The following is a 15079-nucleotide window of genomic DNA, read 5'->3' on the forward strand; positions in this document are numbered from 1 at the left end:
TGTTTCAAGAAAGTAAGCCATTGCTGCCGAAGGTGATGCCCACGGAGCATTGTTTGGCAGTGTTGGAAAACTCGCGGCAGCTCGTGGGCGAAGGCAGCGGATCTGAATTTTCAGCAACAATGACATCACAACTTTCCCCACACTTCTCCAATGCAGTGAGGAGAAGCCTAACTAGTGTTGCAGCTTTATTCGGCAGTTACATCACTATTTTAAATGCTGGCGCAAAACTGCTTGGAATGTTTTCCTAGAGGCTTCATAGATTCGATTTCTTTAAGAACCTCAAATTCTAAAAAAAAATTTCACCTTCCAGTTAAGAGCCAGCTGCAGTGGCTTCCCCGCATCGCATGGAAAGTGGTGCATCAGAGCGAAAGCTAATGCCATTTTCCCCGCCTCCACGACAGCCGACATGAGCACAGGATTGTTACTGCAAGTTTAGAACCACTTGCACTGCAAAGCTACTGCTAAGGCACTGCTGACTGCCGGACTATAGCCCTATACCCTGCTGTTGGCGAGTGCAAAATAAAGGAGCAAACCTTGGTGCAAAAGCTTGCCGCATCACCACCAGTCACTTGTGTAGTGTGGCGAAGCCTGCCACCTGTCACCCAGATGGGCACAGTCTGGCGCTGGAGGGTTCAGTATATATGTTTCCTGGTTAACCGCGTTTGCTGTAGTAAGTAGAAATTGCCTGCATTTGTCAAAAATATCTTGCGGAGTTTGATATAGCCAATAATTCATAATATTCATGTTCATTATACTGAGGTTTGACTGTATACATATATTTCTCAAACACTGTATCTTGGATGCAAAGAAATCAAATGGCTTCGTCAGAGTCACATTCCATAAACTTTTGATGGCACCTGTACATACCACCTTGGCATATGGTGAAATGGTGACGGCATAAAGTTTCTCATGCTTGGAGGGAAAGCTGGAAGAGCTGTAGATCATCCGCCAAAGGCATGCCAGGAAGATGAGGTTTCGTACTGGGCACGGCTAGTGCTGGGCCGAAAACATTGATTCAGTTGTAAAAGCACCACTGTTCTTAAGAAAATCCTCCAAGAAATCCTGTGGAAGTTTCTATACCTGCCTCACACCAAACTTCTGAGTTGCGTTAAACTCGCTCAAGGAGTGGAAAACGCACTATTAAAATAATTTAAGGGGACATGTGTCTTTCAGCATAAATTTTTAGTGTTTGAGCACTAATCGGTTGGGTACCAACCACGAGCAAAATCTTCCATTGTCTGTTCTCTTCTGTGTGTTCACAGCTGGCCTAGCACGAGCGCTCCGTCCTGCGGCACTGCCCGCTCATCATCGTTTTCTACATAGCAGAATTTCACACTGATTTGAATGTAGTAATATTGTAAAAAGGCTGCAGAGGTAATAAAATGTGGCAGAAGGCTGGTTCAACATTCATTGCATTTCAATTGGTGCTACAGGTCACGACATCCTTGGAATTTTTTTTTCGTAAAGCGCAAATTTCGCTTTTGTATTTTTGTGATGCAGTGTCCGTTGACATATCTAGTGCGTGAAAAACATTTTGTACAAGATTCACAAATTTGAAAAACAAAAAAATGCCTTGTCCTGTACTCTGGCCTTAAGAGTGCAACAAAACAAATGGGGTCAAAATCAACTAGACAGTCATGAAGGAATATGCTCTGCAACGTTAATGTCTGGACAGAAAATGGTAACAGAGAAAAACGCCTATTGTTTGAGCATTTCCCCACAATGCACAGCCGCTGCAGATCATGAAACAATTTTTTAGAGTACTTTCCGGTCGATTTCAGCACACTCTTGCGCTGTGCATTACAGAGCATTGTCTTAATCAGAGTCTTCATCAACTTCCATCTGCAGAGCAAACAGTTATGTGCCTTTCCTTTTTTCAAAATCAGTGCAAGGTTTAGGCTCTATTGATTTTGAGGTAAGTAAAGGCGCATAACTGGATCTGCTGGGTCAGTGGACCCCTCAGTCGCTTTGAGGTATGTGGGGGTGGTGTTCGTGCTTTCACACAATATTTCATGCTTAGCAATGCTAAACTGCCAGTCATTTTTTTTTAATTTGGCAGACTTTTTGGTGTTTATTTCAAAATAGAAAGTTTGATTCTTTTCGGCGTGTATTAATTTTTAGACGATTGAATGACTTCCTCTTTTCTGTGATTTAATGTGGCAATCCTGTGTGGTCAAAAGTCATTTAGAGCCTATCTCTGCTCTTTTGTCAGCATCAACAACTTATTTATGAGTAATTGACGTGCAAATGACAACACTTAGAGCTGTGCTTGTAATAGTAATTGCTACTGTTATTAAAAAAGTAACGCATGTTATTGAGCTAACTGCCAAACAAAAACAGAAGTGAAAGTTTACTGCTAAGAGCTGGGACATATTATTGTTGGGTTGCTGTCCTTGGTTGAACAAGAGGGTGGGGCATTGCGTGGTCTGCGTGTCGATGGCTGCAGTGGAGCTGCTGCTTAATCGTTACGGCAGCCAGAGCATTCTTTTTTAGTGAAGCTCATGCGCGGTTTCGTGTCAGTGTCCTACATACACTTTGTAAACCTACTTAACAGCCTAACTGCTCTAAGCGGGTGATGATAGTGTCGAAAGGGTGCTTAGGTAGCAGATGGCAAGGAGGTAGTGCTTCCTGGTCTGCAGAGGCATGTAAGCAAGCGAAGGAATACCTAAAATCTCACAACTGCCCTGCATATACAACACCACCGTCTCATCACGCCCCTGGCTTCCCTACTCAGTTAATTTACAACTTTGACTTAGTGTAACTCGTGCTCAACAGCAAGCTTGCTATGCCTTGCATGCCAAAAATGCTTACCTTTTTCAGTTAAAACCGAATTTCAAAAACTGAATTCGACATAGTGTATCTTTCCTTTTTTGGTTTAAACCGATAAATCCAACCTCTACTTATATTCATTGCATAGAGTAAGCACACTTTGATAAACACAGTGTCAAAACATGTAGCTCTGCTGTCGCCAGTGCAGTTAATTTCATTTGTGAGTAGGTGAAGAATCTTCAGAGTTTTTCTTTGGTGAGGCAGCAAATGCCACAAGAAGCCAAGAGGGATGGCGAGAGGTTTGAGGCAATGCGATAAGCTGCTCGTTAGAATGTTGCAGGCCTCTTGTGTCGGATCAAGGGGGGAAGAAAGGCAGGAAGGAAAGTGGTGCTGTTAACATTTATGCTTCGAGTTGTGTAGTATATGTGTCGTCACAGATGGCTTGTGTGCTTTAAATTTGATTGCAGCAAGCTTTGTTACTTAACGAAATTTATCGCCCCCTGACTCTGTGTATATGTGTGTTTGCAGTGACACGTGACCTGCGGACAGATGGCCAGTTGAACCCTGGCATGCAGAAGCCCATCCTGGTGACTGTCTCTGGCCTGCCCGGCATGGTGGCCGGTTCCAAGCCACAGGTGGGTCAGGACTCACGGCTTCACTGCTAGGGGGGTGCAGTCGAGAAGAAATCACAAGTGCATTTGTTCTGGAGGGGCAGCTCAGTATTGAATTAGGATATAGTTGGGCAAATATCTGAAACGTTTAGATGTTATGCCTTGACCTCATTTGTTAATGTCTTCAGTTTCATCAATAGCTATTCTACTCAGCACATTGCTATGGTAAAATGTGTCTAGTAAGCAGTGGACCTTCGTTAGACAGGACTTGGTTATTTCAAACTTCAGGTTTATTCAAATTAAAACTTTTATCCCATCATCATAGAGTGTTTAAAAGGTTCCCCTAAAGGGGCCATGACATGGCCATTCTTCATATTGCAGTTTAGTACTTCATTAACTAATACAAGAGCCTGTGATTCAATTTGCACAATTTTGGTTCCCTGGAAGCTCTGTATATGCCAAAAAATGCAATCAAAATTGGGACTGGGAAACCCCACACCGGCAACGACCTCCATATTTAATGCCCTCGTGACGTCACAAGGCATACACGGAACAATGTTGTTTGTTATCATTGCTGCAATGCACGCAGCGGGGTCTGTGTCTTGTCCCCTGTACTTTCGTGGGGGACCGAAGCGGCAGTCGTCCATCTTATATCAGCGATTGGTGCCACAGAAGCGATAACAGTAACGTAGTTTTTCTTCGATATAGGTAGGGTGCAGTCACACCAGGTCGGTGCGATGACGATCCGCGGTCGGTGTGCTGGGCGGTATGCAGATGCTGTCGCTGACGCACCAGTCTGTTGCTCTAGACCGGCGACGACACCAGCACGACCAACGAGCACGTATTGTAGTAAATAGTGAGCTTAGTGGGAACCAGAAGAATGTGGTGGGGGGCTAATTGGTATGAGAGTCTATAAACTTAAAAATTTAAGAACTTATTGAACCTTAGCTACGGTGACATATGCGAAATACATGCACAAGCAAAGATGTGCTTTCAGTCTGTGCCTGTGCATAGAACCGAACAGCGAGTCAAGCGACACCACGACGCTGCCGCTGGTCGCTCGCCGCCGTCGCCTGGGCTTGTGTGGCCGAGCGAAAGCTTCATGTCCGATGAGGCGATGGCCTGATAAACTGCGCTTGTGTCTACCTTATCCGCATCAAAAAAAGAGAAACGAAAGGCTGCATTTCATATCTTTGCACTTTAATATTAATCAGTTGTGAACTTTTGCCACATTCTTGAATTTCGGTCGACGGCGGACCACAGGCCCTTTTTGCGACGAGGCCTAGTTAGTTCGCGGGATTCGTGTGTGCGATTTCAGCGATTGCGGAGAGCGAATTCACAAGTTCTAGCGCATGCAGGTAGCCGTCGTGAGTAGTTTTGCCTATAGTGACCTCAAAGCGATGACTGCCTACATCACGGAATGTGCGCACAATAAGGGACAAGTGCTGATGTGACCCGGTCTGCAGAGTATGTGCTGAAGGCAGCTGGCATCAGTCGTTGTCATCGACTGCGGACAGCAAATTTGACTGTTTTCATTAATGCAAGTGGTGTACTCGAGCATATTTTTAGGTAAAGCGATTTGAAATCAAGCACTGGTGACATTGGAGGAAGCAGGTACAATTAGTGGGAAGCGCCGGTCTTACGCGAAGCGTTTCTCTAGCAGGCGATAGCATCATCAGCGCTTATTGCAGTGTTATCGTAGTGTGTAAATGAGTAAAACCAATTTGTGAGCAAGCGTAGATAATATATAAGGTAAGGAAAGCCCACCTTGTGTTTTATGCACGCAAACGGTCTGTACTGTTTGTGCACAGCTATGTAAACAACATCAGCGCGGAGCTGCAGTTGTAAATGTAACATTTCTGGGGAAATTTGCGCATGCAGAGTAAGCACTCATTTAGGCGGCGGCGACTGTTTGTCAATATGGGCAGTGAAACATTTGAGTCGCATTGGATTTTGCCTGCAGCTTGGTTCCTCGAGCCAAAAGGAATGTACATATATGCGGAAGACGACACGGGGTGGGTATGCCCTTGTGGTGTAAGCGATCAGAGGTTGCCAGGCCAGCAAGCATTTCGCAAAAGAAACGAAAAAATTTGCTATAAAAACATCTACTGCACAGAACAAACTGAAACTTCAGGGAATTGTAATTTAACGTGTTGGGAATTGAATGCAGTAAGCAGAGTATGCACAAAAATAGGCTGTCATGGCCCTTTAAAGGGATGTTGATGACAAGTCCATGCGATATTTTTCTTAGTAAAAATGGATTATTTGTATCTTTGTGACTATATATATGTTTTTGGGCAGCAAAAGACTCATTTATTGCTGACAGGTAAGAATTTAAAATTGGGACATTTTTTCACCTACCACTCGATTGAAACTTGTGATGTGAGGAGTAAAAATGGACTCTGTGATTTCCATTTGGAAGTAAATGGTGGTGTGACCTAGCATCAGGAATCCGTGTAAAAAAATTGGAGCTGATGTCATTTAAGTTTGCTGGTTAAAACACTGATACCTTTGTTTAATTTTTAAAATTTTCTTACCTTATAAAAACTCTCTTTTCAATGAAAGTAGTGCAATAGAATGCAGTAGTCTGTTGAAAAACGCCAACTTCAATTTGTCCTCACAGTTAATCCTTCTGTTCGAACTCCACTTTAACTGGAGTTGACTGCAAATAATTTTTTTTCATTCAAAGTGGCAACTGGACAGAGTTGTGACTCTCTACATTGTTATCTGTTGTTTAATCTTCATGCGAACCTTCACTTTGTGGCGAGCACCGTTAATGGGCACTCAGCCTAAGCCATCGTGTAACTGAAGCCCGTTGCAGTCGTAGAATCGGTTTGGCTTGCCTTGGCTTGGCACCAAGCCTAGACAAGTCAAACCGAGAGCCAGGCCATGAGAGATGGAAGAAAATTGCAAAATTGTAGGGTTCAACATTCTGAAGGAACACATGGGCTCTTGATTAATTTAGACCACATGGTGTTGGTGCCTTTTGTGTTTTGCCGCCACCGAAACGAGCCCGCCAATGCCGTAATTGAACCGCTGTCCTCTGCCTCAGTAGCTGAGCGCCCTAACCACTGAGCTGTCACGGTGGGTCGGAGAAAGAAGAAAGGAAAACAAGGCGACAGAAACAATGGAGAGAAGAGTGAGGGATGCCTTTGTGGAGAGAGAAATTGACATGAAATTGAAAGTTTTTACCAAGCTGCAGCCTAGCTTAGCCAGTGCATTTTTTCTGTCTTGACAGACATTGCAGGGAGGGGCCACTGCAATGGAAGGATGCGTGCAGCTGGCTCCACTGTCACTGGCACCCGATGCGGATGGCTCTGGGCCGACCCTGGGATCCACGCCCGCGGTCAGCTCGGCCACGCCGGCGGTGCTGGTCGGCAAGCCCGGTGGGGGACTGGCGGTGTTCCCGGGAGGCACACAGGGCGCAACATTCGGTACCCTCTTGGCAGGGGTACTCACTTCTGCGCCCAGCGGTCAGCCCCCCTTGCTCACAGTGTCTTCAGTTGCGACCCCCATTCCTGTTGTGCTGCCTTCCTCCGTCACGATGGCGACACTTCCGGCACCTCCTTCTGGGGTGACAGTGACAGCTTCGGTCGTTCCTACTCCCACCTTGATGGCCACTACCATGGCAAACAGTGCGGCGGCTTCCTTGCAGGGTACCATGCCAGTTTCTATGTCAGCAGCTGTGCCAGCTTCCATGTCGGCCTCCATGCCAGCTTCCATGCCGAATTCGATCCCAACGTCCATGCCAGTGTCTGTGTCAACGTTGTCAACATCTGTGGCAACCTCAATGCCAACCTCTGTGGCTGCTTCGTTGCCGGCACCTATATCAATTTCCGTGCCAACTTCAGTGCCGACTCCTGTAACAGCTTCGGTGTCGACATCTATAGCAGCAACTGTGCTAACTGCTGTGCCAGCATCTGTATCGGCTGCCATTACGAGCAATTTACCACCAAGCATACTGGCATCCCTGCCTGGTGCAGCAACAGTGACAGTGCCAGCTCCCGTGACTGCCACGCCGCCAATCATTGTGTCGACCGTGCCCAGCACACTGTCTACTGCCGCTATGACACCTGTGCCAGCTTCAGTGCCGGATGGTGGCTCTCAGGAGCCCGAGTTTGATCCCATTCAGGCCATGGAGTGGAAAGACGGCATTGCCACTCTCCCCGGTAGCAGCCTCAAGGTGGGTGCCTCAACCCGAATAAAAAAATGAACGCTGAAGGCAAATGCAGAAAACTTTTGTTCTTTGTAAAAATCTATTAATGTGGCTTTTGGATATATTGATGATCGTCTGAGCAAAAGGCGCATTTATCACCTAGAAAATTGAAATTAAAATTTTTCCGTCATTTGAGTCAAATTTGTGACGGCTACACCTCTAAATGACTCTGTGATCCCAGTTCTGTACTGAATTGCAGTGTAGCCTGGCTTCTGAGCTCCACACAGAAGAAAATGTTTTGATGCTCTGGTCACCACGTCACTTGATCGCTAGCCTACAGCCTTCATAGTTCTTGGATACTCAGTGTGCAAAAAAAGCTGTTTATAGGCTTCACAGAGCCTGAATTCATTACAAAAGAAAGCTATAAAGTACCTATGTGCAGTGTGTACAGCCTTAGAAGTTGTTGGGCCGCTTTTAACCCCTCTGGTGCAGTCATTACGGCACCTCCAAAGACTTAGTGGTCTAAAACTGACATGGTAAATATTTCAGCAATAAACGAAAAGCATCATAAAATGCTCCAAGCTTATTCATACATAGTCAAGAACTCACAGGCCGGTTTGCATGAAGATAATTAACTTAAAACAAAGATTTCGCTAGGCTGTTAATGGAAGTGATCGTTTGAACATCACCGTGGCTTCAGTCCAATGCTAAAGTTCTAATGAAACCAACTGCACTGGCAGTGGAGCTTAAATGAAATCTATGTGGCTGAATTCATTTAAGCAGTTTCAAAAATAGTGCGGTACACCTAATGCACTCAAGATTCCAGGAACCAGGGAGAAATTTCTTAACTCAGTTAATTACGAACTGTATTAATGTTGGGAAAATGTTTACAGGAAGCCCCCAAATGGGGTAAATTTGTAATAAGGGAGTGATTACTCATTGTAGCTGTGTGGCTGCGCTTTGGTGGATGCCAATGAGTAATTACTCCCTTGTCACAAATTTACTCCTCCTTGGGGGCTTCCCCTAAACATTTGACCAACACTGTTCCCACTTCGAGTTATTGATCAATTCGCTCTCGCCCTATCATAAGCTTGCTGTCCTGGTTAGCTCAGTTGGTAGAGCGACTGCTCCAGTGAAGCAGTGGTCCCGGGTTCGGATCCCGGACCAGGACGGATTTTTCTTTAACTGCGAAGTTTCTTAAAAAGCTGTATAGCTTTCTTTTGTAGCTATATGGCTGTGCTGTGGTGGATGCCAATGAGTAATTACTCCCTTATTACAACTTTATTAATATTAGATTTCTGTGATGTATAGAAATATCTACGATACAGTATTGAGTACCTGTATTGAAATTAAATTTTGGTTCTGTATCTTGCATCGGTATCAGAAATACACTTTTTTGATGGTATCAGGTATTGGTATTCCTCAGTGTTGTCGGTGTTGTGAATGAAAAATAGGGTGGCATATGGTATGGCCCAGTTGGCCACCGCCGGAGAAGCAATCTATGTGGGCCACCTAGGTCACTACAACCTGAGGTCATCGCAACCTGCCCACCGAATGAATTGTGAGCAAACTGCCCACCATGGCAGGTGGCCATTAAATCAATAATTGATTGCGAGAGGTTGCTCGGGAAGAGCAGCTTGGGTCGCAAAAGCCCCACTGTGGCAGCGCTTGCCATCGCAGGGCAGTGGTGCATTCCTTAACCACTGCACCATTGCGGAAGGAGTGGTGTGAGGACTCCCAGGGACCTATGAATGTGAAGTTAATGATTAATTCTACATATATGGGCATTTAATCATTAATGCTATCGCGTCAGATCCTTCAGGCGGAGCTTAGAATGTCCTCTTAGAATGGATGCTTAGATGTATCTTACACTGCGAAAACGCACAAGCCTGCATGTCCGTTTAGGGTCATAGTGTCCGAGAACGGCACCTGGCAAAAGCTTGTTAGCTCCTACCTTCAACGGCACCTTAACACCTTGAAGACTGAGGATCCGTTCCTCATCCGAAGCTCTAAAGAATTGGTCGTCAACCTCGAGCAGGGTCCTTTTTGCGACGTGAATGGTTTTTCAACAGACATAGAAGACCTTTATTATTCAGTACCTCATGGAGAGTTGCTCTCGGTGCTCCGAGAAACAATATGTGAAAGCGGGGAAATAGCCTTCCAGAACGGGGCGGGAACCAGCAGCGATTCTTTCCTGTCTTTGCTGGAATTCTACCTTGCGTCCACAGCTATCTTTTCAGAAGGACATTTCTATATTCAAAAAAGAGGCATTTGTATAGGTTCCTCTGTTGCGCCTGTGTTATGTGACCTATTTTTATCCGCGATTGACAAACGCATTCAAGCTAATCTTTCTGACCTTCCTGTTTTAAAAGTGTTCAGATACGTTGATGATTTCCTTATTATTTTTAGAAAATGTCATGGAAGAAAATGCGATGTTGACAAGGAAGTGTTGAGAATTTTTTCGGAGCACGGTGCCGGGTTAAATTTCACGTGGGAATCACCTACAGATGGCCGCATTCAGTTCTTAGATATTGAATTAGATTTCACCAACCTTAATATCTGCTGGATGTACCATCCACGAACCAAAAAACGTCTGTTACGCTTTGACAGCGCGCACTCTAAAGTTGTTAAGCGGGGTATCGTGTCCATGTCTCCACGGAGCAGCTACAAAATCCTGCACGCACCGTATGGCCGCCAGCATCCATGAGCAATTCAGGCGCCTGCAGGAGGCTGGATTCCCCGTAGTCCTTCTACTGGCAGTGTGTGAAAGCCTTCTGCAAAAGCTGAAAGCCCCCAAGGTTTCTTGTAGTGAGCAGGGGAGTGAAGAGATAAAAGGCAAGACTCCTGTCCAGGTAATACCATATTATCATAGGTTTTCACATAATTTCAAGAAGCTGGCAGCGCGTTATAATGTACAAGTAGTTTTCTCTGCCCCATGTAAGCTTTCCAAGGCCTGCACTAAGAAAATGGTAAAACGAGATGACTGCACGACGAAACATCAAACAAAGTTTACGGAATGTAAGGCGAACGTTGTGTACAGAATTCCTATCAGTTGCGGGCGTCATTACATTGGGCAGACAGGAAGATGCTTCAATGACAGGGCCAGAGAACATAGATTATGCGTACGCAACAAATCAGGAAGTAACCTGGCCGACCATTGCAAAGCATGTGACACAGAGAAAAAGAGTGGCTGCTATCCAAAAATAGATAAAACAGAATTCTTAACATCAGCTAAAGGAAAAACGGAGCGTGAAGTCATGGAGGCGTATTTTATAAGAAAAGCTGGGAAAAAGTGCGTCAGTGCACCTTCTATTCAATTACTGGACAGTGAAGTTGAATTCCTTGATGGCTATCTGTAGGTGTGAACCATGTGTCAAGAATGCTTATGGTGGTGTGAACTGGAACGGTTCCGCTTTTCCTTCGGGTTTTCCTGCTGCTTCTATTCCTTGGCATTTTATTGACTTTTACTTCAGTTGTTATTTCCTTTCTCATATTTGCATCCCCCCCTCGTCATTTAGCGTGGAGCCCTCTACACTCGTGTGTTATACTTCTGGTTTTATCCTTTTTCTGTTTAGGTCTTTCTGTATTTTTTCATATACATATATTTCATTGTTTCCTAGTTTCAAACTTTTTCAATTTTTTTTCATTTGATTATGTATAGTATCACAGCCCTTATCTGTTTTTGGCCACATTGTCATTCTGTCTTTCTTCACCACGTGCTTGTCTCAGTGTGGAGCCTTGTACACTCCCCTCATCTTTTAGTCGATCTGTTTATCTCCCTTTTTTGCCGAGTTATTTGTTTCGTTCTTAACCTTGACAAGCTTGTAAATACAGCGCTTTTTGCAGTAAGTTTCAGTACACGATGTCTCTTTTCTTTCAGTGTTCCCCCGGCACCGTGCTTTCATTTTGTTATTTTATCGTAAATTTTTTGCTTATTTTTCACACGCTGTAATCCTGATTGTGCTCTTCTTTGCGCATGCTCATTGCTTGATGGTGGTGATCGGCTCCTATATATTAGACGTGGTGGCTTTTCGAAATATAAAGCTGCAAGTTAGCGCCTGTCCTGTCCACTTCTGTGTCGTCCGTGTCCTTTTTGCGCTATGTTTTCTAAGAAGTCCTCTCCAATTTTTTTTTCTCTTCCTTTGGGTTGCAGTTTCGCCTGACTGAGTTTGGCACCCTGGAGGTGGTAGCCACTGAGGAAGTGGTGCCTGACAACAAGCCTCCGGATCCAGCGGGGAGTCCCCTGAAGGCCTTTGTGGTGCCCCAGTACTCGGTCCAGCAGCCAGAATCGGTCAGCCACAAAGGTGAGATTTCACTCTTGTGCTGCCGAGGAATATACACAAAGTCGAGGGAATGAACAGACTTAAAAAAAACAAAACAAGTACAGTGTTGGTCAAAAGTTACCAGGCCACAAGGTCTGCTTTTGAGCCTTGCAGTGAAGCATCTGCCACACCGCCGTAGCTGAACATCTGCAGAGGGTGATGACGAGCTTTACCCTCACCTCTGAGGATATTAGTAGCATCGCAGGTGCCAAAAGTGGCTCACTATACCGCTCCAAAGCAGAACCTGTGGCCCGGGGACTTCTGACCAACTTTTACTTAAGATAAGTAGTAAAACAATGAGCACAGCTGCTTGCTATGAGTATGATTGAATGGACAGTCAGTGTTTTTTCATTTTTTTTAGAGTTCCCAGAAATGTACATTTCGCCTCTGTCAAAGTGTGGCAGCCGCTGCTGAGATTTTATCCCGCGACTTTGGGATCAACAGTCGAGCGCCAAGGCCACACTGAGCCATTGCAGCATATTGGGCATATTTCCTTCTCTGACCTTTTACATTTCCAGTGATAATACAGCGTTTGTCGTTAGAACGCAGTGTACATATCAATACAGGCAAGCTTCAATTTGTCCTCTGTGTACCCTTTAATGAGAATTAGAGCAGAAAGATACATAACTGTCTCATTCTCTGTGGTACATACTCTCTCTCTACAGCAGGCATTGTTCGAAGCCTAGACGAGGCACCCAAGGTGGGGGGAGTAGTGGGGCCAGCCACAGCTGCCGTGACTCTGACTTCGGCACCCATGCGGAAGCCGCCTCCCGAAGTGATCATCTGCTGTCAGTTCTGCGGATGCCACGGCCTCCGCAGTGAGTTCGTTCGGGACGGCCTCTTCTGCAGCCAGCTGTGCTACGTGAACTTTGCCAGCAGGTGAAAGGCCATCTTGGTCGTCCATTCATTGTTGTCGTGGCTGTTAATTGATTTGTGATTTAAAATTAGTGATGATTATGGATTTTTATGGTGCAAAGGCATGTGTGACCAAAGAGTGCCATGGCAGCTTAAAATTAGTGGTGATAATTAATTAACAAAGTCATTAATTCAGAAGTGGGCTAGCCTTGCATTCCATCCATCCCTGTAGATACTGTGCATATTCAGCTTAACTGCTGTAGTGATGCTGCTGCAGTCTCATCTCTGCTCCATCTGTGCCAAAATGCATCAGTCAGCGTGAACAAACTCAGCGTATATGCTCACGGACCATTGTCTCCTTCAGGGAGCACATAAAGCGGAAGGAAGAGCACTTGAAGCAGAGGAAACGCAAGGCCATTCCGAATGGAGATGACTCGGACGACGAGGTGAGAATTTAAGCCTTCTCCAGAGGCAGTGATGTCAAGCATTAGTTTGCGCATATCTGAACTATTATAAACAGAATTTTCTCAAATAGAAGCTTCATAAGGTTAAACTACAGCTGGTGTTGGCTATTTATGTGTGTCCAATAATCCAATTTTGTTGTGCCCAATTTTAGTGCTCTTGTTTGTATATATGTTAAGCAAGCCCTAGTGTGCAGAAAGCATACATATGTTTATGATGATAGCAGCACGCAAAAATTTTTATTAGGGGTGTGCGAATATTTGAAATTTCGAATATCGAATATGTTTCATATTCGAGAAATTGATATTCGAGAATTTCCGAATATTTGAAAATTCCCGAATACTCGGCAGCGATCGTATACTGCGCCGACTTTCATAAGTTCGATTGTGGCAAAACCGCAATATATGGGCAAATTGTCTGAATATAGAGTTTAAAGTTCCAGGAAAACAATACAATGGCCCTGTTCTCCTTCTTCTCCACCGTTTATCGCGTGGACCGATGGCATTCCGATGCCCCTAGCTAGCTCGACCTCGTGCGCAATTTCGCAAGTGGGCTTTCCTACATACCACACGTGCTGTAAACGAGATGGGGGACGACCCGCTTCTAACAATTGCAACGCGAAAGCGCGTTTATTTTTTTATCCTTCTATAATATGTTGTATAATTAATGCCCTCACCCATGGCATTCATTCTGTCACCTTAACTCTCTGAGCGTGGCCTCAACTCAACTACGCTGTGCAGGAAAGCCTACTTGTGGAATTTCATGTGAGGCTCACGAAGGGGCAAGTCGAGGTGTCCCAACAGGGCAAGCGATCCTGTAAATATCCCGCCTATTGCATGCACCTCTTAAATGGGCATAACGGCAGGCTTGACAACATTCGGAGGGCCCCTGTCACTAGGTCAAAAAAATAACCTGGCCGTGTAGTTTTGGTTTCTGAGGTTCGTCACTCGCACGTGGCAATGGCAATTGACTGTCGGCCCGCGCATTCGCCAGTAGTCCAATCTCAGCTCCGTGAGGCTCTCAGACGCTGGCTGACGCGTCGCTGGTCATTTTTTTTTTTCCGTTTTAGAAGCAGTTTTGCTATTCCGACGTCAATGTGCCTTCCCATCTCGCTTACATTCGCGATGTCTTCCAGTATGCCAGAACTCGGTGCTTGTCACGGGCTTATTACAGGTGTTAGTACGATAGAACCGCCTCATAAGACTACCGCATTTTCGGCATGTTTTTTTTGTTTCGGGGCCGCGGGGCATTTTACAAATCGACCTTCGAATAACCCGGGTATTTCTGTCCGTTCTCTGAACTACGAATTAATAATGAGGTTTTACTAGCCATCATGTTGTTTTCGTTTCCAATCTTGTCATGCTATAGATTTCATTTTGCATGACCACATTACAGGTTGGATACTGTTATGCTGTTCAATTTAGTAGTATATACGTTTGTGCGCACATCATGTTTTTTTTTATACGGTGCTCAGGAAGTCTAGTTTTGTTTATTTCAGTTGCAAAGGCCGTACACTATTTTGAAAAAATTATGAGCAACAATGTTTGCTTGTTTATCTTTTCTGAATTTATTTTTTGTACTGATCAGATATTCAATATTCGAAGCCATTTTTTCTTTACATTCGTATTCGATTCGTATTAGAAAATTTCAATATCACACCCCTACTTTTTATGGACAAAACAAGACGAATATACATTACAAAGAATGCGAACTGACAACTGATTTTAATGGGTGATGCAGGTTTTTCTTTCTAGACAGAGGTACACCTGTTGGACACAAAAGATAAAAAGAATTTTACCACAATCATCACAAGCAGATCCACACATTGATACACGCTCATTGCGATAGCCTCAGCAGTTGCACTTCCTTCTCAGACAGTGACAAGGACATGTTGCTGGTGCACT

The 15079-nt window shown here is 44.8% G+C and overlaps 1 protein-coding gene and 1 non-coding gene across 7 annotated transcripts in view; both read left to right on the top strand.

Annotated features, from left to right (window-relative positions):
* Positions 1-15079, top strand: part of l(3)mbt (lethal (3) malignant brain tumor) — a 41259-nt gene that overhangs the window by 4877 nt on the left and 21303 nt on the right. For 4 of the 6 annotated variants that reach the window (XM_077639184.1, XM_077639185.1, XM_077639181.1 and 1 more), the window contains 5 exons: positions 3298-3404; positions 6619-7563; positions 11690-11840; positions 12524-12737; positions 13078-13159. In XM_077639184.1, coding sequence (XP_077495310.1) covers positions 3298-3404; positions 6619-7563; positions 11690-11840; positions 12524-12737; positions 13078-13159 — 1499 coding nt within the window. The remainder of the gene's footprint in view (positions 1-3297; positions 3405-6618; positions 7564-11689; positions 11841-12523; positions 12738-13077; positions 13160-15079) is intronic. The other 2 variants (XM_077639186.1, XM_077639183.1) reach the window with 1 other exon arrangement.
* TRNAT-AGU (transfer RNA threonine (anticodon AGU)) lies at positions 8634-8707 on the top strand. The gene has a single exon. It is a non-coding gene; the product is annotated as a tRNA-Thr (tRNA).

This window comes from Amblyomma americanum, chromosome 10 (genome assembly GCF_052857255.1).
Source record: "Amblyomma americanum isolate KBUSLIRL-KWMA chromosome 10, ASM5285725v1, whole genome shotgun sequence".
Lineage (NCBI taxonomy): Eukaryota > Metazoa > Arthropoda > Arachnida > Ixodida > Ixodidae > Amblyomma > Amblyomma americanum.